We start from the raw sequence: 22,756 nt of genomic DNA on the forward strand, positions 1-22,756 counted from the left end.
CCATAGTTAATCTCTGCAACTCCTTCCGTGGGTATTTGGTTCCCCCTTTTAAGAAGGAATGAAATAGCATCTGGGTTGTACTCTTAGATTTAATGTATATTCACCATAGTTAACTATGTAAGAACAAAGTAAGCCAAGCTCTTGCTTAAAGTTGAATGTAGAACATTCCCGTACCCCTATTTGTCACCTTATACCCACAGCTCAGGTCTCAGCTGTGTCTCCTCCTTCCAGAAGCTCCCTTAGCCAACACCATCCACTTCTGCTCTAATCTGATGTCTGCCATGCTCTAGTCTGACGTTCATCATGACTGTCAGCTCTTGGTCAGTATGTGTCTCCTCTTCAGACTGCCTCCCACAGAAGCATCCCTGGAACCCTAATCTCCCTGCCGTATGGTGCACTGTTCATTTGATGCATGAATGAATGGATAGATGACAGCAGGTTCACACAGAAACATGCCTTTTTATATGGCTACCAAGTATACTAGTAACTACTGTATCTTAATCTCACATCAGTTTTGGTGTTGATTATCTTGAAAACCTTTTAAGAACCTGAATTATAATTTATTTGCTGTTCAATGAAATTGGTATCAACTATTGGCAAGCAGATATTCCTATAGATATATTCTTAAGAAGTACTTTAAGAGATTAGTAGAACATACCCAAGAGTACATCTGAGATTGACTAAATGGAGGCTCCCTGAATGTAAGCCAGACAGTCCCACAGGGAATGTTCAATTGGAATAAAAGAAGGAAGTGAGAAAAGCCAGCTGAAGCAGCTAAAAGCCAGCTAAAGTCTCCCATCTGCTTCCTGGCTAAGATAAGGAATATGGTCCTTGAGGACCTTCTGCCACAATGGACCAAATACTCCCACAGCACCAGACAAAAATCATAGTACCTCCTTTTTACTGTCTTTTGGGTGTCAGCAGAAGGAAAGCATCTAACATGCCAGGCCTACCTTAGCATGATGCCTTCCCACTCCATCCATCTTGCTGGAAATAGCTAGATTTCATTTTCATTAAGAGTTCAGATACATTCTGAGTTCATTTCGATATGAATGAACTGGAGTGGACTATTAAGATCAGGTTTCATTCTTCTGCCTGTGGCTACCCTATTTTCCCAGGACCACTTTTTAAATAAGCACCTTTTCTCCAGTGTGTGTCTTGGACACCTTTGTCAAGAGTCTCTTGGCATAGATGTGCAGACTTGTTTCGAGGCTTCCCAGCAGTGTCTGTCTCTGCTTTGTACCAGTTCATGCCGGTGTGCTTACTGTGACTCTGCAGTGGACCTTGAAAGCAAATAGTATGCTTTGTTCTCTTTCTCAAGCTCCCTGTGGCTCTTTAGTGTCTTTTGTGTTTGCATATGAATTTTAGGATTATTTTTACAGTTCTGTGAAAAAGGAAAAAATCAAATCTGAAAATTACTTTGGTTACTGGACATTTTAACAGTTGATTCTTCCAGCACATGAGCATGGGAGCTGCTTCTGACTTCGAGTGTCTTTGATTTCTATTATCATTTTGTGTAATTTAAATTATATAGAAGTCTTTGTTAACTTTCTTCTACAACTTTCTAGGTGTTTTAATTTTTTATTCTGTTGTGAATGGAACTGCTTTCAAGATTTCTTACCTAGAAAATCATTAGTAAAGCTATTTTTATATACTCATTTTGCATCTTGCTATTTTAATGAATTTATCAATTCAAAAATTTTTGTGTCATATTTAGGATTATGTATATACAGGATCATGCCATCTGTAAACATCCCATTTAACATCCTCCTTTCCTATTTTTATATCTTTAATATTTTTCTTCCTAATTGCTAAACCCTCTAGCAGTATAGTGATGAGAGTATGGTGGCTGCACACCTGTGTTTGGCTACCAATGTCATGGTATTGGCTGTGACTCTTTCATATTCAGCCCTTATTTGGTGAATTCTGACACATTATGCCTCCTTTCTTCTTACCATAGAGAGATGTTAAATTTCATCAAATATTTTTTCTGTATGTTACAAAATAATTATTTTTATCCTTCATTCTTTTAATGTAATGTGTTACGTGTTTGTTGGTTACATGTGCTGAATAGCTCTGTGAGCACTGGCCTGGCACCATGTCCATTGGAGGGTATGATCTTTTTGATGTGCTGCTGGATTTGATTAATCCCTAAGCATTGGCTATACCCAGAACACAGAAAAGTAAATCAAATAGAGCAATTCTATGCCTTCAGGGGAGCAAATTGATTGGTTAAGAGAAATGAGAATTCATGATTGGTACAGTTTAGCCAGCTCCTGTTGTTGTTTCTGTTAATAACTCCTGCCAGTTTGGTACTTTTTATATATATTATAGATGTGTGTACTGCTTGGGATAATGATAGACCTCTGTATTATGATTATTTAAAAGTTAGCTGAAAAGAAAAAGCTTTATATTATTGCCATTAATTAATAAATTTTAATGTATTTATGTTTATACTATATTATGGAAGTAATGGTGTTTACATGGGAATTATATACTTTTTCAACCATGAAATTGCTAAAGTTGACATTTACAAAAAAAATCCCTTTTTTGTTCTAAAAGACAATGTGGGTTATATCAGCCACTTAATTATTTGCTTAATAAGAGCAATAACAAAACTAACACATCTCTTATGTAATTTGAAATGACTTGGGCAATTAGAAATGATAACTTCTAATAACTACATTCAGCAATTTTTGTATTTAAAAGGTCAAATGAACTTGGCAGTATCTCAAGCATTTTATAAAGTGAGAATCTGAAACACAGTCAGAACACAACCCTCACAAAATGGTAAAGTGTATGGCAGTACTCCCTCGCAAGCCTTGAGAGGCTGACGCAGGAAGATGAGTCTGAGGCCAACCTGAGTTCTACAGTGAGACTTATCTCCAGAGACAAGGAGGCAGACAAGTCCTTCTGGGTTTACAGACCCCTGAGTACTTGTAGTAGAATAGGTTTTTAAGGTATATTTTTTTTTCCTCCATGTTGTTAGCCAAAGAAGACCTCTTATTTAAAGGGCATGCTCCTCTGCTACTCTTAAATCAAGGCTGTGCTGTCTGACCAGGTGTTGCCACGACTTGTCACAGTGTATCTGTAACATGAGAGAAGTCTAGAAGGGGAAACACTTAATAAAGAGCTGTGCACATTTACAAAACTATCCATCATATGGTTCAGCTTAGATTTTCTGAAATATCAGAGTTAGAATGCAATTATCAAGAGGAGAAAAGTCACATGGCAGTGTTGCAAACAAGCTGTGCCTATTTGTACTTAGGCTTGCTAATGAAATTCAGCCATGATTTCCACTTTGATTTTAAGTGTCTCGGAGCACCATTCAGTTTCATTCATTATAATTACATCTCTTGGCCACACGCAGACACAGAGCAGCAAAGAAAGGGAGCATGTTTTATCTAAGAAACTCTTGCATAGCTTTGATACGAAGTCCCAGAGCTTCAAAGATTTTTGTAGTAAAGCAAAGCAATATGTTGTCAGGACAATCATCTCCTTAGGCAAATGTAGGCACTGGGAAGGGGCTCAAAGGCTGAATGCAGCAAGCCCACAGGGGTGTTTGTGACTGAATCTGAGTGTACGGGGGTGCTGAGATTTGAGGCTATCTTTCTAGAGTTTGACACAATTTGATATAGTCTCCAGTACTGCTTCCAGAAGAAAGATAGAGAAAAGGCTGGTTCACACCAGGGTGTATACGCAGTGTAGTTTTGTTCGGTCGTCTGTCAATTGTGGGAAAATGGATGGAACTCTGAAGATCTTGCTAAGCAAAAGAAGCTATTCCTAGGCAAACACTGTATGTTTTTCTCTCATATACAAAGTCTGGATAATATTGACATGTGGGCCGGGTGAGAGGACCAATGTGAGGGGTAGAGGGAAGGCAATAAGGGCAAGCATGAACAGGGGTCTCTACAGAAACATCATAAACACACATTTTCTAGGCTTACTAAACCACTAATGTAAATACTAAATACTGAATGAGGAGTGTTTTAACGGAGAAGACTGGTGGTGGACAAACAGCCTGTTTAGTGTAGAGAGTGGGAGTTCAGAGAGATGGAGAGGAAGCCAATTCAGTTGACCTGTGACACATTTCTTGTAAAATTCAGGAAAGTACTCACCTTCCCAGCCCCTGCTCAAACCACTGCATCTCTAACGTTCCCTCCCAACAGAGCCATGCAAGGCTTTGTACCCAGTCTCACCCCTGTGGAGTGAAGCACTCAGGGGACTGTCCATGGCAGCTTTCTGTGGCACAAAGTTTTTTCACATTTAGTGGGAGTATAATCCAAACCTTTTTATTGTCACTTGCATTCAGCCCAACTAGCCAACTCCAAATGGATCCAGGCAGATTGTGATATATGTCTGACCTTGACTCAAGTTCCAGGCACAGCCCTGAGAAGACTTGACCAGAAGCATATGGGTGTCTTAAATGTCCTAAAGATACACACATTGAGTGCAGAAACCTCATCAAATTTTATCTTAGGCCAAGTAAGTTATAAAGGCAGGCCTATCAGAATTACAGCAGACTTCTCAACACAGACCCTAAAAGCCAGAAGAGCCTGGACAGAAGTCATGCAGACTCTAAGAGGACACAAATGCCAGCCCAGGCTACTATACCCTGCAAAACTCTCAATCATTATAGGTGGAGAAACCAAAATATTCCAGGACAAAACCAAATTTAAACAATATCTATCTACCAATCCAGCCATACAGAGGATTCTAGAAGGAAAACTCCAACATAAGGAAGGTACCTACACCAAAGAAAGAATAAGAAATTAATCATCTCACAACAAAACCATGACAGCCAGAGCTATACACAGAAACCCTGTCTCGAAAAACCAAAATCAAGAAACAAAAAACAAAACAAAAACAAAAGGAGAGAATCACATACATATAATACCACCTACAATAACAAACATAACAGAAACTAACAATCATCTGTCCTTAACATCTCTCAATATCAACAGACTCAGTTCTGCAATTAAATGACATAAACTAAGACTGGATAAGCAACCAAGCAGCAGAAAAGTAACTTTGCTAAAGCTCAGGACACACATTGAACCCCACACAATAATAGTGGAGACTTCAATGCCCCTCTCTCACCAATGGACAGGTCATTGAGACAGAAACTAAACAGAGACACAGTAAAACTAACAGAAGTTATGAACGAAATGGATTTAACAGATATATACAGAACACTTCATCCTAAAACAAAAGAATATACCTTCTTCTCAGCACCTCATGGTACCTTCTCCAAAGTTGACCTTATAATCTGTCACAAAACAAGCTTCAACAGATACAAGAAGATTGAAATAATCCCATGAATTCTATCAGATCACCACAGACTAAAGCTAGACTTCAATAACAAAAACAACAGAGAACTCACATACACATGGAAACTGTGACAACTCTCCACCTAATTATAGCTGTTTGGATATTTCATCTATTTATCAAAATGATTCTTTGTAGTACTTGGGAATAGAATGGTCCTCCAAGCATTGTGAATCCATCCTATACAAGAGTCAGAAATGGGACAGAAGCTTCCAACTATCCTACTGTACTATTTGGGGCATCAACTCCCATCCCCTTCTCCCTCTGCCTTTGTTCCACTCCCAAGAGTTCTTAACCAAAAACAAGAAACAAAAATAAAACAAAAAATATTTCTTTCACTACATCTGTTTTCCCTGTTAAGGACAAATACATAGCTCTGGGTAAAGTTAGAAATGTCTATGAAGAGCCCCAGTCTGGGTCAAGGTCCCCCAGGCTCTCCCTACAGCACCATGGATGGGTCACTCCCTTTGGGCATTACTGTCTTCATCTGTTGAAAACTGGGCTATAGAAATTCACAGAGATATAATTTAATGCCAACTATTGTGCCTTCATTCTAGCTGCTTGCAAAGGGTTTATTTAACTTAGTTTCATGGGCTGATTTTCCAAGTGCCTTTGTCTATAGTATTAAACATGTTGTGGCTAGTGGCCTAGCTGAGTCCCTTCAGGGTGGCATCTCAGCATCTGGGAAAGAAAACACAGAGAGTAGTCTGTAGACTTCTCTCTGAAAGAAAAAGCTTCACATGAGAAATGTTACACAGTGAGGAGAAGCTGTTCTGTGAACACTGAGTTCATCAGATGTTCATGTTAAGTTATTCACTGAGAAATACTGTCTGCTGCATGATCACAACAGATTCTGAAAGCAGCTATTTAAGGACAAAGAATTTTAAGGTCCTATTAATGACGTAGCCATGCTATAACCTCTGCAGCCCTTGCTTTACCTCCAAAGGCATAAGGTACTTCAACATAGACTGAAAAGTACACTCTGGTCATGAATGCCTCCAGGCTAACAGTAGTTGACCTCCAAGAACCATCCCTGCACACTGAAATTTTGTATCACCCTGATAGACTTTCAAACTTAATTTATTCCCTGAGTCAGTTTTAGCACGAATTAAGCTTGTTATATATCAAGAGTAATCCAGATAGAATAAATTATGCCAGATTGGGGGGAGGGTAATATTTTGTTTTAATATAAAACTGTGGAATAGAAAAAGAATGTGGGCCCTGTACTTTAAATCCTAAATCTACCACTCACTAGTCATACAGTTCTAAAATATGAGGCCCTTTGAACTTGTTTGTAGTAAGGTTCAAATTAGATGTGGACATGAAAGTACTTCATAAACCATAAAACCATATATTCCCACATTTTTATTTTTTTCCATTTTTAAAGAAATATAAAAATCTCATGTTTTTATCACATTTTTATCTAAAATTAAATGTTGTTTAGATTAAAATCAAACAAAAGGTTCAGTAAAGATCAGCTAAAATCAGAATAAGCAAATGTATAGGAACTCAATAGAATCCAAGCCACCTTTGGTAGGCTTGTGTGACATCTAGTATTTGTGGAGTTAGGGCCTGGGACAGTAGAATTATTTTCTTTTGTATGAAAAGTTTGAAAATAAGAAGTCAGGGAAAGTGAGGGTAAAATTAAGTCAGAGTCTAAGTAAGGAAGAGGGAGTGCAGGCTCTGAACTGAAAATGCACATTTACCAAATGCCTGGCACACAAAATATACTGAGCAGTATGTATTGGAAAGACTGGATAAGTTCTTGGTATAGCCCGTGAAAAACAGAAGTAAATCCGTTTGGAAATAGTGTCTTCACTAGTGTCTCCATGTACAGATAACAAGACAAGGCACTGCTCTGAAAGTCCAGCTTCTGAGACCCCGTGACAGTGTGGGCTCTCTGAGACCCCGTGGCAGTATGTGGGCTCTCTGAGACCCCGTGGCAGTGTGGACTCTCTGAGACCCCGTGGCAGTGTGAACTCTCTGAGACCCCGTGGCAGTGTGGACTCTCTGAGACCCTGTGGCAGTGTGGACTCTCTGAGACCCCGTGGCAGTGTGTGAACTCTGAGACCCCCATGGCAGTGTGTGGGCTCTCTGAGACCCCGTGGCAGTGTGTGGACTCTCTGAGACCCCCGTGCCGGTATGTGGGCTCTCTGAGACCCCGTGGCAGTATGTGGACTCTCTGAGACCCCCATGGTAGTGCATGGGTTCTCTGAGACCCTGTGGCAGTGTGTGGACTCTCTGAAACCCCGTGGCGGTGTGTGGGGTCTCTGAGACCCCGTGGCAGTGTGTGGACTCTCTGAGACCCCCGTGCCGGTATGTGGGCTCTCTGAGACCCCGTGGCAGTATGTGGACTCTCTGAGACCCCCATGGTAGTGCATGGGTTCTCTGAGACCCTGTGGCAGTGTGTGGGTTCTCTGAGACCCCGTGGCAGTGTGTGGGGTCTCTGAGACCCCATGGCAGTGTGTGGACTCTGAGACCCCGTGGCAGTGTGTGGGCTCTCTGTCTGCCCTCTAGGTAGATTACCATTCATGGACTACTCCTTGTGCACAAGGGAGAGAAATCGTCTAAGATCAAAAAGTGGGAATCAACTGGATTCTCGATTTTAAAAAGTATAGAAACAATCAGAAATTTAAAAGTATAGCTTTTCATTATCACTATCATTTTTACGGCTAACTGAGAGATGCTAAAATGCTTGAGCTTTTCAGCAGATCCACAAAGTAGCAAGTGGCCATTAAGAGCACTTGATGGAGGAGGAGCTCACAGACAGGGTAGAGAGCAGGTAGCAGCAAGTCGGCTGGGCAGGGGCGCTGGTGGAGGCCTGACGGCATGGGTTGGCTTCCTCGATGATCCTAGCCAGTCTGAATTGTGCACACAGGGATGTGTATAAAGATGTGGGTCTGGCACTCATTCCTAGATCTGACAGAAGAAAGTGGACCACAAAGCCATTCGTGAGAAAGTATGTATTAGAAGGCCTCACCAGGCTGTGTTTAAATTTAGTTTCTACATTCACAGCACAAATACATGAAATTCACAGTTGACATAGAGATGTGCTGTCTTCCTGTAGAGTTGCTTCCTTTACAGGAAAAAATGCCGAATTTGGGATATTCCATGCTTTCCTTCCTCTGCCTGCACCCATCCATCACACGTCAAAAGGCCAGAGCAGAGCCATAGTTCTGGGCAGGGGACCCTGGGGAATTGGCTAACTGACCTAACCTTTGCTCAGTCTACATGTTCCTTTGTTCCCTTGAACTAGAAAAGAACTCAGAGAAGCCAGGCTCAGCTCTAAACTTTCCCCTCAGCCATGGCTCCTGGAGGTGTTTTCCTTAAAGCCTATAAAGAACTGTAAAGAATGGTGATGAGCCAGCTGTGAAAGTGGTCTGGTCTCTGAAAAGGCTCCTTTCAGTGCTTAAAGACCACCCACCCTCCTGGGAAGGTTAAACCTAGACATTCCTCAGATAAACTAGCCAAGACTGTCTCCCACTGAACCTCCCTTCCTAAGCAGAGACCATTTCAGCCATTCACCTGTAGGAAAAAAACCTGCTTCTCTTCCCTCACATTTCAAGTAGAAGCTACATTAAGAGCTGCCATTGTGCTTGTAAAATGTAAAATGTCTGAGTCAAGAGTGAAGTGGCACTCTCCCATAATCCTCTTGAGGCATCACAGCTGAAGGCTCTGTCAAGGTTGAACCACTGGCATATGTTACAGGACAGTTCTCTGTCTGCAGTCTCCGGGTGGCTCCTCACAGAGTTCCGCTCTCCAGCAGCCTTAGAAGGCAGGCTCAGAGCATTCTAGTCCTTTGCCAGGGTGTACAATCCAGAAACATCCTTCCTCCAGCACAGATGGAGTTGAAGGAGCCCATGGAGAGAGGGAGGAATGAAGCCTAGAATGGTTCCTTTCCCATTTCTATGAAAAAAGTTGTTGAGGATTTGGTAGGAATTGTGTGCAGTCTGTATGTCGCTCTGGGTAGCAATGTTCTCCATAAACAAAGTCTCGGTTTTTCCTCTGATCTTTCTTCCTTCCTTCCTCCCCAGTTTGGAGTTTTTGTATTCTTGTGTCTCAGAGTCCTTGAGGTCTATGCTGGGATCTATCTCTGAGGCATCTCTGTTGTTGTAACATAGGAATTCACTATAGACTTCCCTGGTTAGTCATCCCTCCCATCCTTGGTGTGTTATATTCATATGCTTCCGATGTGTCCGTTTCCCCTCTGGCTCTTTCAGTACACTCATTGTGTATGCTTTCTATATACACAATGCTTCTGTGTATATCTTCTGTATGCCTTCTTCTGGGTGATGCGTAGTTCTGATCTGTTGTAATCTAAGCAGATAGCATGATTGCAAGGTTTTTTAACTTATTGTGACTTCATTTGTGATTCAGCGATCCAAGTGTAATCATTCATGGAGAATTTCCAAGTACTGATGAGAAGATTGTGAATTCTGCCTTCTCAGTAAAAATGTACTGTAAATGTCTGTATTGTAAAATGATCAATGTACTTTACCATATAATCCAGCTAGCATGCTTCCTTGTGGAGGAGCTGGGGAGACAGTCAGTGAGTAAAAGCACTTCCTGCCTGTGCAGAAGACCTGGGCTTCAGCTCTCAGCGCCCAGATGGCAGCTCATAACCATCTGTAACTCCAGTGCAGAGTGTTTAACACTTTCTCCTAGACTCAGGGCAGAAAATGCATACAAGGCACATACACATACATACAGGCAAACATTCATACACATAAAATATTTTTTTAAGTGTTTAGAGCTTTCATGTTCTACCCATCGGCAAAAGTGGACTGGTCAATTCCCCAACTAGAACTGTACTAGAGTCTGTCTCTTCCTTTGTAACTAATATTTTCCTTAGATATTTGAGGAATGCCAGATTAGGTGCATATGTATTTCAATGGACAATTCTGGCTGAATTGATCCTTTTACCAATATACAATATAAAAGTTACCTTTTTAACTTTTGGCAGTATTCTTTTTAATTTAAAGTCTGCTTGTTCTAATGATATAGCAACTCTTGCCAATTTGTTTCATATTTTTGGTATATCTTTCTCCAGTCCTTACCAGTGAAGTGAATTTCCTGGAAGTAGTATAGAGTTGGCTCTTATATTTTTTTTAAAGATGTTTTATTTTATTTTATGTATATGAGTACACTGTAGCTGTACAGATGGTTGTGAGCCACCATGTAGTTGCTGAGATTTAAACTCAGGACCTTCAGAACAGCAGTTGGTGCTCTTACCCACTGAGACATCCTGCCAGCCCCAGCTCTTATATTTTTAATCCATTCATTATTCCCTGACTTTGGGTTGACAAATTTTTTATCTATTTATATTTATTTATTTAGTTGCATTCTGGGTTTGGGAGATTGTAAATTGTTCTTCTCTAACCTCTTATTTATGGTTGGGTAGTTTCTGTCACACTGGTTTGATTCTCTGCTCTTCTATGTTCTACCACTGAACTTTGAATATTCATAGTTTTAAGTTATTGTTGTTGTTTTAAACATTCCTTTATTTAGTGTGTGTGTGTGTGTGTGTGTGTGTGTGTGTGTGCACGCGCGCTTGAGAGCACGTGATAGTACATATGTACACTATGTGCATTCAATACTCTTGAAGGCCAGAAAAGGGCATCAGATCCCTAGTGCCGCAGTTACAGGTTATCGTGACCTGCCTGACTTGGATGCTGGGAACTGAATGCAGGTCCTGTAAAAGAGCAGAGTGCCCTTTATCACCAAGCCGTCTGTCCAGCCTCGAATATTAGGTTCATGTGGTAGTTATAGCCTTTGTTATAGTGCATCCTTACGTGTTTCTTGTAAGGCTGATCTGATAATGGTGAATTCCTAAAGTCTCCATTTCTGAAGATAATTTTAGTGGGTATAAAATTCTTAGTTGGCAGGATTTTTATTTTTTACTCAGTGTTTTACATATAACATCCTATCCTCTTCTGAGCTACAATGGTTCTCTTATGACCTGTTACAAGTGTAATGGGCTTTCCTTTTGATATGGCTTGATGCTTTTCTCTGCTGAATGTCAGGTTCCTCTTGGTAGTGAACTTTTAGCCTTCTACCTGATGTAAGTTTTAATTGAAAATCTATTTTCTTTAAATGTAGTCAGGGTCCTTTGAGCTTCTTATATGTGGATGACCATATTTCTTTGAAGATTTGGGTCCTTTTTGGCTATTCCTTAGAGATAGGTTTTCATAGTTTTCCATGTTCCTCACTTTATTAAACTTCCATAATATAGTTCATAGTACATAGTTCATAGTCCATAGTGTAATACATATTTCACATAAGTGTATTCTATAAGTTCTATGGGCTTTCTTCATCTGTTTTGCTTTGAATTTTGAGCTGACTAAGTTAATTCTAGAGTTCAGAAATCCTTTTTTTTTCTGTTTATTCTTTTATGTAACTTTTCTGCTTTAGCTTTAATGTCACTGATTAAAGTTTTAGTCCAAATTTTCCAACAGTTCTCTTATAATTTCTGTGCCTTTGTGAATTTCTCATTCATAGAATTTATCAGTATTCATTTCCTCAATGAGTTTACTTAGGGCCATTAAATTTGGCTATCTTAGTGGCTCATTGTAGATTTCCTTTAAACTGGAATCTGTTGTGAAGATTCCTGTTTCCTGTCATGTTATCAGCATTGTACATTGACGTATGTGCATCTGGCTTTACATTTGCCTCTCCCAGTTTTATGAAGTAGCTGTTATAGGAAGTTTTGAAATTTGGTTTTGCTTTTTTTCTCATTTAAACAGGCTCTCAGATGCTAGTTAGATTGGTCCTTGGATGGTTGTTTATAATGAGTGCTATGAGTCTGGTTATAATGAACTCATAACATCTGGGTCATTTCTTTGTCCTTGCTGTCATCCATAGTCTAAACTGTAACTGCTCATAAAACATTTCATGGACATGATTGTAAGACATAGCAATAAACTTAGGCTTTCAATGGTGTGTGTCTTCAGACTTTACAGAATCACAACTTCTAGTACCAGGGCTTGTGGTAGCCCTTGGTATAGCTGTAATGGTGTAGAATATGTACCTGGGGGAATCACAAGAGACAACAATGTTTAGCATGTCAATATCCAGAGCCCACAATCTGCCACAGTATATGTCCTCTGAAGCTGCAGGAAAGGATTGGACTTCCCCAAGCACCACTGGGAACTACAAGTAGTGCTGGCATCTATGGGCTCAAGATTGTACAACACAAACAAGACCTGCCCTGCATGATTTGGGGAATGTGACTAGTAGCACTGTTATCCATTCTCACAGAGCCATGGACATCTCCTGGTCCCAAGTCCATGGGCTGGGGAAGAAATTGCCCCTAGGTCTCCCATGGCATGTGCAGGTAACATTTGGGCTTAAGGTACATGTATCTACGTATCTGGAGGCATAAGACATAGAGGAGAAGACTTTCACTAGACCCCACAGGCTGAGCAGAGTAGCTTAAGATATGTGGCTTTGGTCTGCCCTACTAAAGCATAAGACATAGATGGGCTTGCCCTCAGGTTACGTGGAGACAAATTTGGGGACAAGACTGGAAACATTGATAGCCACAGCTGTGCCCTGCAGACATGGATGTGACCTGCCCATGGTAGCTAGGAACAGGCTGCAGGCTGGGAGAGCGCACTGTCCTAGTGTCACTGGGCACACACAGAGTGCTAGAGGTTAGGCTGCTAACAGCAGCATTGCTGGAGCTGTGCAGTGAGCTCCAGCCATCCTAAATCCCGATGGACAGATGCAGACAAAGCCGGGAGTTTGCAACAACAGCCTCAGTCCCAAAGCAAGAGCTCCCAGGACCCCCACGGGGATGTCACTAGCTGAAATACTCCACAAAGGGGAGGGAGAACCTGTCAAGACCATACCCAGAGGTTAGGCATGGCCCCCCATTTGATGGATGGGGCCACCTACCCATCTCCAAAATTTTAACCCAGAATTGTTCCTGTCTAAAGTAAATACAGGAACAAAGAGTGGAGCAGAGACTGAAGGAAAGGCCATCCAGAGACTACCCCACCTGGGGATGCATCCCATATGCAAACATCAAACCCAGACACTATTGTGGATGCCAAGCAATGCTTGCTGACAGGATCCTGATACAGCTGTCTCCTGAGAGGTTCTGCCAGATCCTGACCAATACAGATGTGGATGCTTACAGCCAACCATCAGACTGAGCACAGGCATCCCAATGGAGGAGTTAGGGGAAGGACTGAATGAGCTGAAGGGACCTTATCTGGCATCGGTGGGAGGGAAGGCCCTTGGTCCTGTAAAGGCTTTATGCCCCAATGTAGAGGAATGCCAGGGTGGGGAGATGGGAGTGGGTAGGTAGGTGGGGGAGCACCCTCACAGAAGCAGGGTAAGGAGGGATGGGATAGGGGACTTGCAGAGGGGAAACCAGGAAAGAGGGGATAATATTTGAAATGTAAATAAATAAAATATTCAATTTTTTAAAAAATGGCCCCTATAGGTCCATAGGGAGTGGCACTCTTAGGAGGTGTGGCCTTGTTAGAGTGGTTGTGGCCTTGTTGGAGAAAGTGTGTCACTGTGCGGGTGGGTTTTGAGGTTTCAGATGCTCAAGCTAGGGCTTGATGCTCAGCAGATCAAGATGTAGAACTCTCAGCTCCTTCTCCAGTACCATGTCTGCCTGCATGCCACCACGTTTCCTACCATTACAATGACAGACTAAACCTGTGCATTGTAAGCCACCCCCAATTAAATACTTTCCTTTGCAAAATTAAAAAGAAGAAGACCTTAACTGGATGCCATGAAGCAAGCAAGCATGGACTCAGACTTGTGACTGTCACTGGCTGTGGCCCCTGAAGCCACAAGACCTGGAAGGACTGTCTTCCACCCAATAAAGGACACAGCAGCCTGAGTGCTCTTATGGTATCAGGGGCCTGGCTCCTGGCCCCTAAGGCACAATGGCATCTAGCATTATGCTTCTGTGGCAGTTTAGGTTGCAGGGTGTGGGTTAGGGAGACCCAAAATGAGTTCCTTCTGGGCCAGAGCTGCACCACAGTTGCTGGCACTTTCTGTTCTCTGTTCTCATCCCTGCCCTAGAGGGGATGAAGGTGCATTTTGCTTTCTTCTTTTCTCTGGCTCCTTGCTGGTTTTCAGAGTTTAACTCGCATCCTGGCTCTTGTGTAGCACCGCTGTGCACAGGGACCTCTGCTCAGCTGTTGTGGATGTCTGCCTCTGAATGTCCTCCAAGATGATCCCTGTAGTAGAGATATTGAGCTAGAAGTAACAGGCTCCAGACGGCTCCAGAGGTGCTGGCTTGAGAGGAGCAATAGGGCCTAATAGGTTTTTTACATTCTTCAATTTTTCTAAAAATACATAAAAAAAAATTGAAGGTGTGAGTTAAAAATATGAATGTGACTGTTGCCCCGTGAGTGGTGTGCAGCATGCCTGGGAGGGGCTTTCGTTCTCAGTCCTGGCTTTTAGCCATGATCCTCTTAGGCACAAAGTAAGACTCCACACAGTCAGGAAAGGCCACCATTGGCCAGGTCTTCCCTCTCCAAAATGCAGACTCCTTAGGAGAAGATAAAAGGTGGAGTATCACTTTCTTTACCTGGAATATATTGTGTTACTGCAGCCAGTGTCCAGTTTTGAAAGCAACAATTTATCCTTCCATGATCACCTGTATGTTGCCTCCATGTGCATCTGCAGACAGGAGTTTTCCAGTCCTGTGCAGCGTGCCCCTGAGACTGCCATGCTGCCGAGAGGAGCAAAGGCCTCCCTTAGTGTCTGTTCCCACAGCCTTCCACTCCAGACTATAAATTAGGCCTGGGAAGACAGTAATGAGTCAGTAATTTATAGACTATTACAATGCTTAGTTAGAACAGACTGCGGAGCACGTTGAATAGAGAACACATGTTTCCAAAAGACAAACAGACCCAGCACATCTCTTCCTTGGCTGAACCAACCCCAACCCATTAACAGGACAAAGTGGGATGCCTTAGTTTGCATATCACCCACTTTCCCAAAATAGACTCCCTAACCACTTGTTAACCACACTGACTTTAACAGACAGAATGGTCGCTATAGCTGTGCCACCAGAAATATTCATATTAAGTGTCCTATTAGCTCGTAGCCAGCAGTCTACAAAACAGGAAGAGAGCCTCTGCCTCCTCTGCTTGTTCAACTTGATGCGATAATTCATTGCAGATTTCCTTGTCTTTGACAGAGTGCCTACCGAAGGAGTGGGATGACTTTCCTGGCCTGCTGAGGGGACCATGGCCATGCCTGCCTCCACGAAGAGGGAGTGGTTCACCGAGGTCATTCTTCCCTGTCCTGCTGGAAAATAAAATAGGATTTTACCTTCTCCCGCCCTAGGGAGTGGCCTGCTTTGTTTCTGACTCTCAACTGTCTGACTCCAGCTCTTCCCCAGCCTCCTCAGCCTTGTTTACTGAATGGGCCATTGCCTAATTAATGGCAGGATGTTGGGGATGGTGTGTAGGTGGACAAAAATGCACATCACACAATTTTGAATTTTGAATTTGGCATGGATTTGCTGCCCTCAGCTCATAAATCTTAAAAGCGGTGTTGTGCGTTTTTTTTTTCCCTCCAATGTTTAGTCTGCCTTTTATATGATGCATTTTTATGATTCAGATTTGGGACAAAAGAGACAAAATTCAAATGAGTCAGTATACCCTTCCCACTGACCCACCAACTATGCTTTCCAACTTTGTTGATTGTCTCTGTATGCGTTTTAGAAACATAGTTACTTTATAAACGTGCACCCAGCAGAGATTCTGCTGGTGGGACAAGCCACCTGTTCCCCTCCTCTCCCATCACCTCAGTCACTGAAGAGACCATCTTCATGCACACACACGCATGCGTGCGCATACACACCACACACACACACACACCTTCCCTGCCCTTTCATAGCACAGTTAAAACTAGGGAGCATAAGGATCCTAATCCCTTCAGAGTTCTTCCCCAATTGGGAATCCGGCTGAAGCACTGCCTGCTGGGAGTCGCTAAGCTGCCCTTCTGGCACCTGTACTTTTCTCTAGTTAATGAGGAAGTGCAACTCTTGGGAACAAACCAAAATACAGCAGATGCCACGGTACAGTTTCTGATTAATATGAATCGTACAGGAGGAAGTTATGTCTTTAATTCTGTAAGTGTTCCAGGTTAGAGAGAGAAACAAGAGCAGTTTTCTGTGTGAACAAACCATTCTGAGCCTCAGTGTGCTGTGCCCTCATCTGCCATGCTGTTCACCACTGTGGTTTACCTGATGTCTAGCAACCATTTTCAGGAAAAAGAATGTGCATGTTATAAATAATGTAGATATTTAATATCAAAAATTGCCTAAGGGTTATGATGTTCCACCCGTGCCTATCGAAAAGTTTGATTACACTTTTTCTTTTTATCGTCACTGTTATTCCCCTTGGCGTCCCTAATCATGGAAAATTATAACCCTGCAGTAAACATCCTTATGCTGGAAATGGCAGCACTTACTGTATTTGGTTTCCATCTGCCAGAAGATCTGAAATTTTCAGGGGCTGATTTTTCCTGTTGAAAACCCTTCTCTGCCCTGCATTATATATTTGAAAATTGCACAAGGTAAAAAATGCAAAGGTTCCCCCCCCCCTTCATTTTCTTCTACCTAATCTCCTCATAGTCCCGGGGAAGGAAGACTCAAAGCACATTTCTCTCAGGAACACGACAGCTCTGTGTTTGTGTTGGTCTGCTCTATGTTTGTCTATCTTGAACCATCTGACAGGTAATTATTTATAAAATCTGCTTTTGCCCAGGGAGCTCACATAATCACTTTCGCTTTTCATCATCAGCCAGAAAGCTGAAGGTAAAATGTAACAAGGTCTTTTGTGTCTGCCCTGAGCTAGCGAGATGTGCCCATAGTCACTCAATAGTAATAGTTTTAATGTTTTCTCTTTCCTGCACATAGGCTCTTTCCCTAACCCGTCAAACAAGACTAAATTTGAAGTGAGACAAAACTTTATAGACAGTGATATAGATAAAATTTAACAGAAGAAAAATCTCACTTCCATAAACTATACCCTCAGATTAAAGTGTCACCTATTATCATGGTAAAGAAGACAACTGTGAGGGCCATTGGGAATTGTCACACACTTGACAGATGCAAACGAACCTGGCTTAGACAAGCAATGTGACTGTCCTGGATCACTCAGGGCAGGAAGAGGCCATACATGAGAGTCTGTGATCTCTCAGCCTAAGCGCACACTTTATCACCCTGGATTTATGAGAATGTTAGCAAGATACACCAGAGCTCTCATACTTAGCCTGTATAATAACATAAACTTGTTCCACAGTGATACTAATTATAGACACAGCTAAAGTCTAAATGTAGAATCATAATAGTGAAGTCTTTGAAGGACTGTGCCAGTAAATGACACACTTTCTACACATGAGGCTCGACTCTACATCAGGTAGGAATATGCAAACAGTTCCTGGGTGGATTTTTGTTATTGTTAATCCCATGTATTTTAGCAAATTTAATAAACAAATTTAATAAATTTAGCAAAATAACCCCATAAATAGTAAATAGCTTTTCTTCCGGGAAATTGACGTTGCCCCATAGGTAAGGGTAAAGGAAGCCTAACCCTCCTCCCGCTGCTGAGCTCACAACTGGAAATGACTTCTGGAAATGTCCCTTTGGGATCATGTCTAAAGGGTGTGACTTCACACATGATAATAGTTGAGATTCAAAATAATGTTCCATTTTAAGGTTTTTATTTTTAAAAAACATCAGAAATATTTTGAAATATACAGTGTGCATAGATAGCTCCTGTGAGACTGTCCTTTGTTTTTAAAAAATAGTAAACAAACGAACTTCAATGTTTTACCTTGTGGACAATAAACAAACATAACTGGAGCTCTGTGATCTGAAAGAAAACAAGTTTATTTGTCTAGAAATTGTAAAGTTCAAACTTAGGAAATTTTCTTCAATATAACACCCAAATTAGGCATTGCTTTCAGGCTCTTATAACCCTGTATGAGACAGGACAGAGCATGGGCGTTCTCATCTGCCTCCTGCAACTCAGGTAGACCCTCCCCAGGTCACATTTAAGTTCTCCCATCAACCATGTATACACCCATAAAATCTTTTACAGTTTCCTGTATGCTCTGGCTGAGCATTTCATAGTATATAAACACTTCCACAAATAGTGTAAGGGCACTGAGTGGAGTGTGTCAAGGCAGCCTGCCCCAGGAACCTGGGCCCCAGCAATGTTCTATCTTATTTGGATCCAAGCTCAGTGGTGAGGAGCAGGGACTCCAGCAGTTTCTGTGGAGTTGTGTTCATTGAGGTTCTCTCCCAGGGAATCCAGCCAAGCTCAGACAGCAAAGCCATGTTGTGTGAGGTGGATGTTGATGTGACGGTTAAATAAGGCCAGACCCAGGGAAACACAAATAGCAAAAAGCCTTATCTCTTAAAGTGAATCTCAAGTGTTGTGAGTGGGGGTACCATGGGGAGCGGGGCGTGGATTTAAAGTGTGAAACAAAATATCAAGAATTCAAGCTGTCCTAAGTCTTGGAAATTTTGGAATGGAAGTATAATTTAAAATTGCCAGTTCGTAAAAGGGAACAAGAACACCACATATGAACTCCTGTGGTTCCACGGAGAGCTTATGTTCATGCCCCCATCCTGCTCCTAAACGCCCAGCTGCCACAATTCCCAGTGACACGGGGAGGTAAGAATAGGAAAAGACATAGGAGAAGGATGAGTGAGAGGGCCAAAGCATAGTCATATGTATCTACTTGCTATCAAAGGCTATGATATGTGGGCTTTGAAATAAATGTCCCGTTTATCAGGAGAACCCAAATGGAGTGGCTCTCAGATACCTGTAACTCCAGCTGCAAGGGATCCTGTGCCCTCTTCTGGCCTCTGTGGACACACACACATGTGTGCACACACTCATACCAATGCACACATACAAATACACTCATGCAGATCCTATATCAGCAGGTTCATTAGTGCTGCATAATAATCAGAGCAAGCCCCTGTGAGCAGTGCTTCATGAGCCCCCTTTGAAGGTCTGCCATGCTCTGTGAAGTGCATACAGTGTGACCCACAGGCAGGAAAGGAGACTCAGGAGCTTGGCAAGTTAAGTGCTTTGCAAAGAGTGATCTAAAGTGGGACTGACATTTGTACCCAGTGCTTTGATCCCACTGTTAAGCAGTATGGAATATACTAGAAACTTCTGGAACACAAGAGAAAAACCTTTCTTATACCAGAAATACTTGATTACAGAAAAATTTCATTGCAGCTCAAAACAGTCTTTATCTATGCACTATGTAAGCAACATAAAACAAAATGTATAACAGAATGTAATTATAGAGAATGCCAACTCCTCTTGAGTGTTATGAGCCTTAGGGTAAAGATTATGAGTAGTGTAATATGTATTAAGGATCTAACAGAAGTGGGGGCATGGGTGCTGGGGCATTGGCTCAATGGGTAAGACCTTGCTGGGCAAGCAAGAGGACCTAAATTCAGATCTCCAACACCTTCAGAAAAAGTCACCCCAATAACCAGGAGTGAAGGGTGGAGACAGGAAGAATCCTAAGCTTTGCTGACTGCCAGCCAAACCAAGAGAGACCTGCCTTAATAAAGCAGGATGATAGAGCAATATGCCCAGGGCCATCCTCTGACACCACCCCCTAGTCTCCCCCCTGCCCCGGTACACATACCTGCACATAGACATATATGTGAATACACAAACATACCACAGAAACAAAGGGTCCTTATATAAACTGTGACAAAGAATACACCTTCTAAATTCTGGGTGTCCAGAAACTGATGATAAAGACTACTATTGTATGCTTTCACACAAATTATCCATGTTCCAGAATAAGTTCTGTGTTGTTCACATGTGCTTGCAGTCAGGGGTCAATACCAGGGTTCAGATGGCAGTGTGCAGAACATGCATGAATGGTTTTGAAGTATTTGTATCTTAATTCTAATTCTGATAGGCCTAGTTTCTCTTAGTCTGGCAAGTTTGCATGTGTGTGTTTGAAGGATTTAATGTACAGCAATAAACAGGGAAATGGAAAGAAAGTAGCTGAGTGCAATCTGCATTACAGATTCTTTTCAGCTCTCATCTATACTTAGAAACTTTTAAAATTCAATCCCATGGGCTGGGAAGTGTCTCAGGAGCTTAATACCAGCTGATCTTCCAGAGGAACTGGGTTTATTTCCCAGCACCCACATGGTGGCTCACGGCCATCTGTTACTCCAGTTCCAGGGTGTCCAGTGCCCTCTTCTGACCTCCATGGACAGAGAGCATGCATATGATGCACAGGTACCCATGCAGACAAAGAGGCCTTTGACTGGCTTCCTCCAGCCACCTCATTTTCAAGGGTAATGTCAGCTTCCTGTGTGTTCACTGTCCACGTATCACTCCCCACTGGCCTGTATGTGTGCCACTCAGCCAGGAAGTCCCCAAACAGCAGCAGATGCTGCTGCGGCTTCTTTGGCTTGTGATGCCTCCATAGGACCTGGAGAGAGTCAAGGAGCCCCATTGCCACTAAGCAGTTTGGCACAGCATGAGCAGGATCTGCATGGCTGTCAATATCCATGTTCACGGTACCACAAGAATATGCCAAGACTGACAGTCCAGAGACAGAAGACCTGAATATGGTGGTGGTGGGATTGCATGTCAAAGAGTTAGGAGACAACTCTGAACTATTGCCAAGTAGTTGTATCCATACACAAAGGGCAGTAGAAAGTTTTGGGCATCACTCTGGAAGTTAATATAGAGATTTAAAAAACAAAAACAAAAACAAAAAAACCCTAAAATGAAACTACAACATGACCTAGCTGCACAGCTTCTGGTAATATCCCAGATGGAACAGGTCAGCCTACCATGGAGATGTTTGCACAGCCCAGCTTCTCAGTGCCTTATTCACAAAGTCAACCTAGGGGACCATTGTATATGCCCATCATCAAACGGATGGTCTGTCCTGCGCTACCTCCCGCCAGCAGGAACAACGCGGCACACACAGGATCCTTCTGCAGTACAAGCTTTAATGCATCTTGAGAGCGAGATCACAAGCTTCAGTTGAGGAGGACCCCGACTATCTCAAAACCCTTCCCTTATATAGAGCTCTATGCCCGCCTCAGACGTGGCGACTCATAATAGGCTGTGGGACGATCAGGCCATCTGACGTGACCAAAGGCACTCCGCCGCGGATACAGGGGATTTACAGGCACATGCGCACAAGGCATTTTTATGCCAACGGCAAGCCGGATGTCATCGCCATCTTGTAATGGCGATGTGCTTACAACGTGGCTTCCCACAATGGTCAGAGAAGATAAATACACGGTGAGATTTTACTAAGTTCTAAGGATAGGGAAATTCTGTCATTTGCAGGAAACTGTGTGGAAACAAAGATCATCAGCAGCAAAATGTCATGTTCAAAATAGCAAGTTTTCTCTAAGTACACAGATGGTAGACAGACAGAGAGTACAAGAGGTACTATACAGGGCAGAGTGGTCTAAAGAGAAAGGGGAGGGCAAGATAGAGTGATGGGAAGAAAGTTAAATATCACCTCCTTTCCTTCCTTATATACAAAATACACACAACCTATATATCCACGCAGAAAGGAGAAAGCAAATGTGAGCAAGCACAATAGTACCTAGGAGAAAAAATGTTCTACCAAACCCCATTATTGTATATACTAACCAGCTAATCAGAATTTTTTTTAAAAAAGCATCAGAAAAGTGAAATGGATCACACAGTCTTGTGGCAGTCTCTCTGCGGTTCACGGGCTCCAGGTAAGCGAAGTCGCAAAATTTCTCCATGTGTCTTGGGAACAGCAGGGAATTCTACCTGCCTCTTCTTTCCTGGGTTGTCAACATGATGCCCTGCTCTCCTTCCTAGCTCTTCCCCTTATTTCACCCCAGGCTTGGCAATGGCATCTTCTGTTTCCACAAATTCCTTGAACCTGTTTCTTCCCTGGCCTTCATGGTAATGTTACCAACTCTCCACTTGCCTTTAGCACGTTCCTGATAATTTCTTGTGGGCAAATCTTAAACTGACACTTCTCTTTTATCCTATATGGACAGATTATACATTTAATAAACATCTGCTGTTTGCTGATGTAAGTTAACTTACACTGAGCTTAGAAGCCTTTGGAAAAAAAGATTTGCTTGTGTCTGGAGAGATGGCTCAGAGGTTTAGAGCACTGGCTGTTCTTCCAGAGGTCCTGAGTTCAATTCCCGGCAAACACATGGTGGCCCACAACCATCTACAGTAAAATCTGGTGTCCTCTTCTGGCCTGCAGTCATACATTAAGAAAGATTTGCTTAATCTACTGTTACTGCCTGCTTAACTTATGTGCCAGGAGTCTCGTGAACTGCAGAAGATCACACTTCTTTTTCCTTAAAGAAAGATACAAGGCATCAGAGACCAACATGCCCTGGCCTCCTTACTGTCTCGCTACTGTAACACAGCACCTG

At 42.4% G+C, this 22,756-nt stretch overlaps 1 protein-coding gene across 1 annotated transcript in view; it reads left to right on the forward strand.

Moving 5' to 3' along the window:
- The window catches only part of Supt3h (SPT3 homolog, SAGA and STAGA complex component), a 353,506-nt gene extending 337,865 nt beyond the window's left edge, over positions 1 to 15,641 (forward strand). Inside the window, exon 12 of the mRNA XM_031348372.1 lies at positions 15,497 to 15,641. Coding sequence (XP_031204232.1) covers positions 15,497 to 15,538 — 42 coding nt within the window. The 3' untranslated portion in view covers positions 15,539 to 15,641. The remainder of the gene's footprint in view (positions 1 to 15,496) is intronic.
- The last annotated feature ends 7,115 nt before the right edge of the window (positions 15,642 to 22,756 follow it).

This window comes from Mastomys coucha, unplaced genomic scaffold, assembly GCF_008632895.1.
Source record: "Mastomys coucha isolate ucsf_1 unplaced genomic scaffold, UCSF_Mcou_1 pScaffold3, whole genome shotgun sequence".
NCBI lineage: Eukaryota > Metazoa > Chordata > Mammalia > Rodentia > Muridae > Mastomys > Mastomys coucha.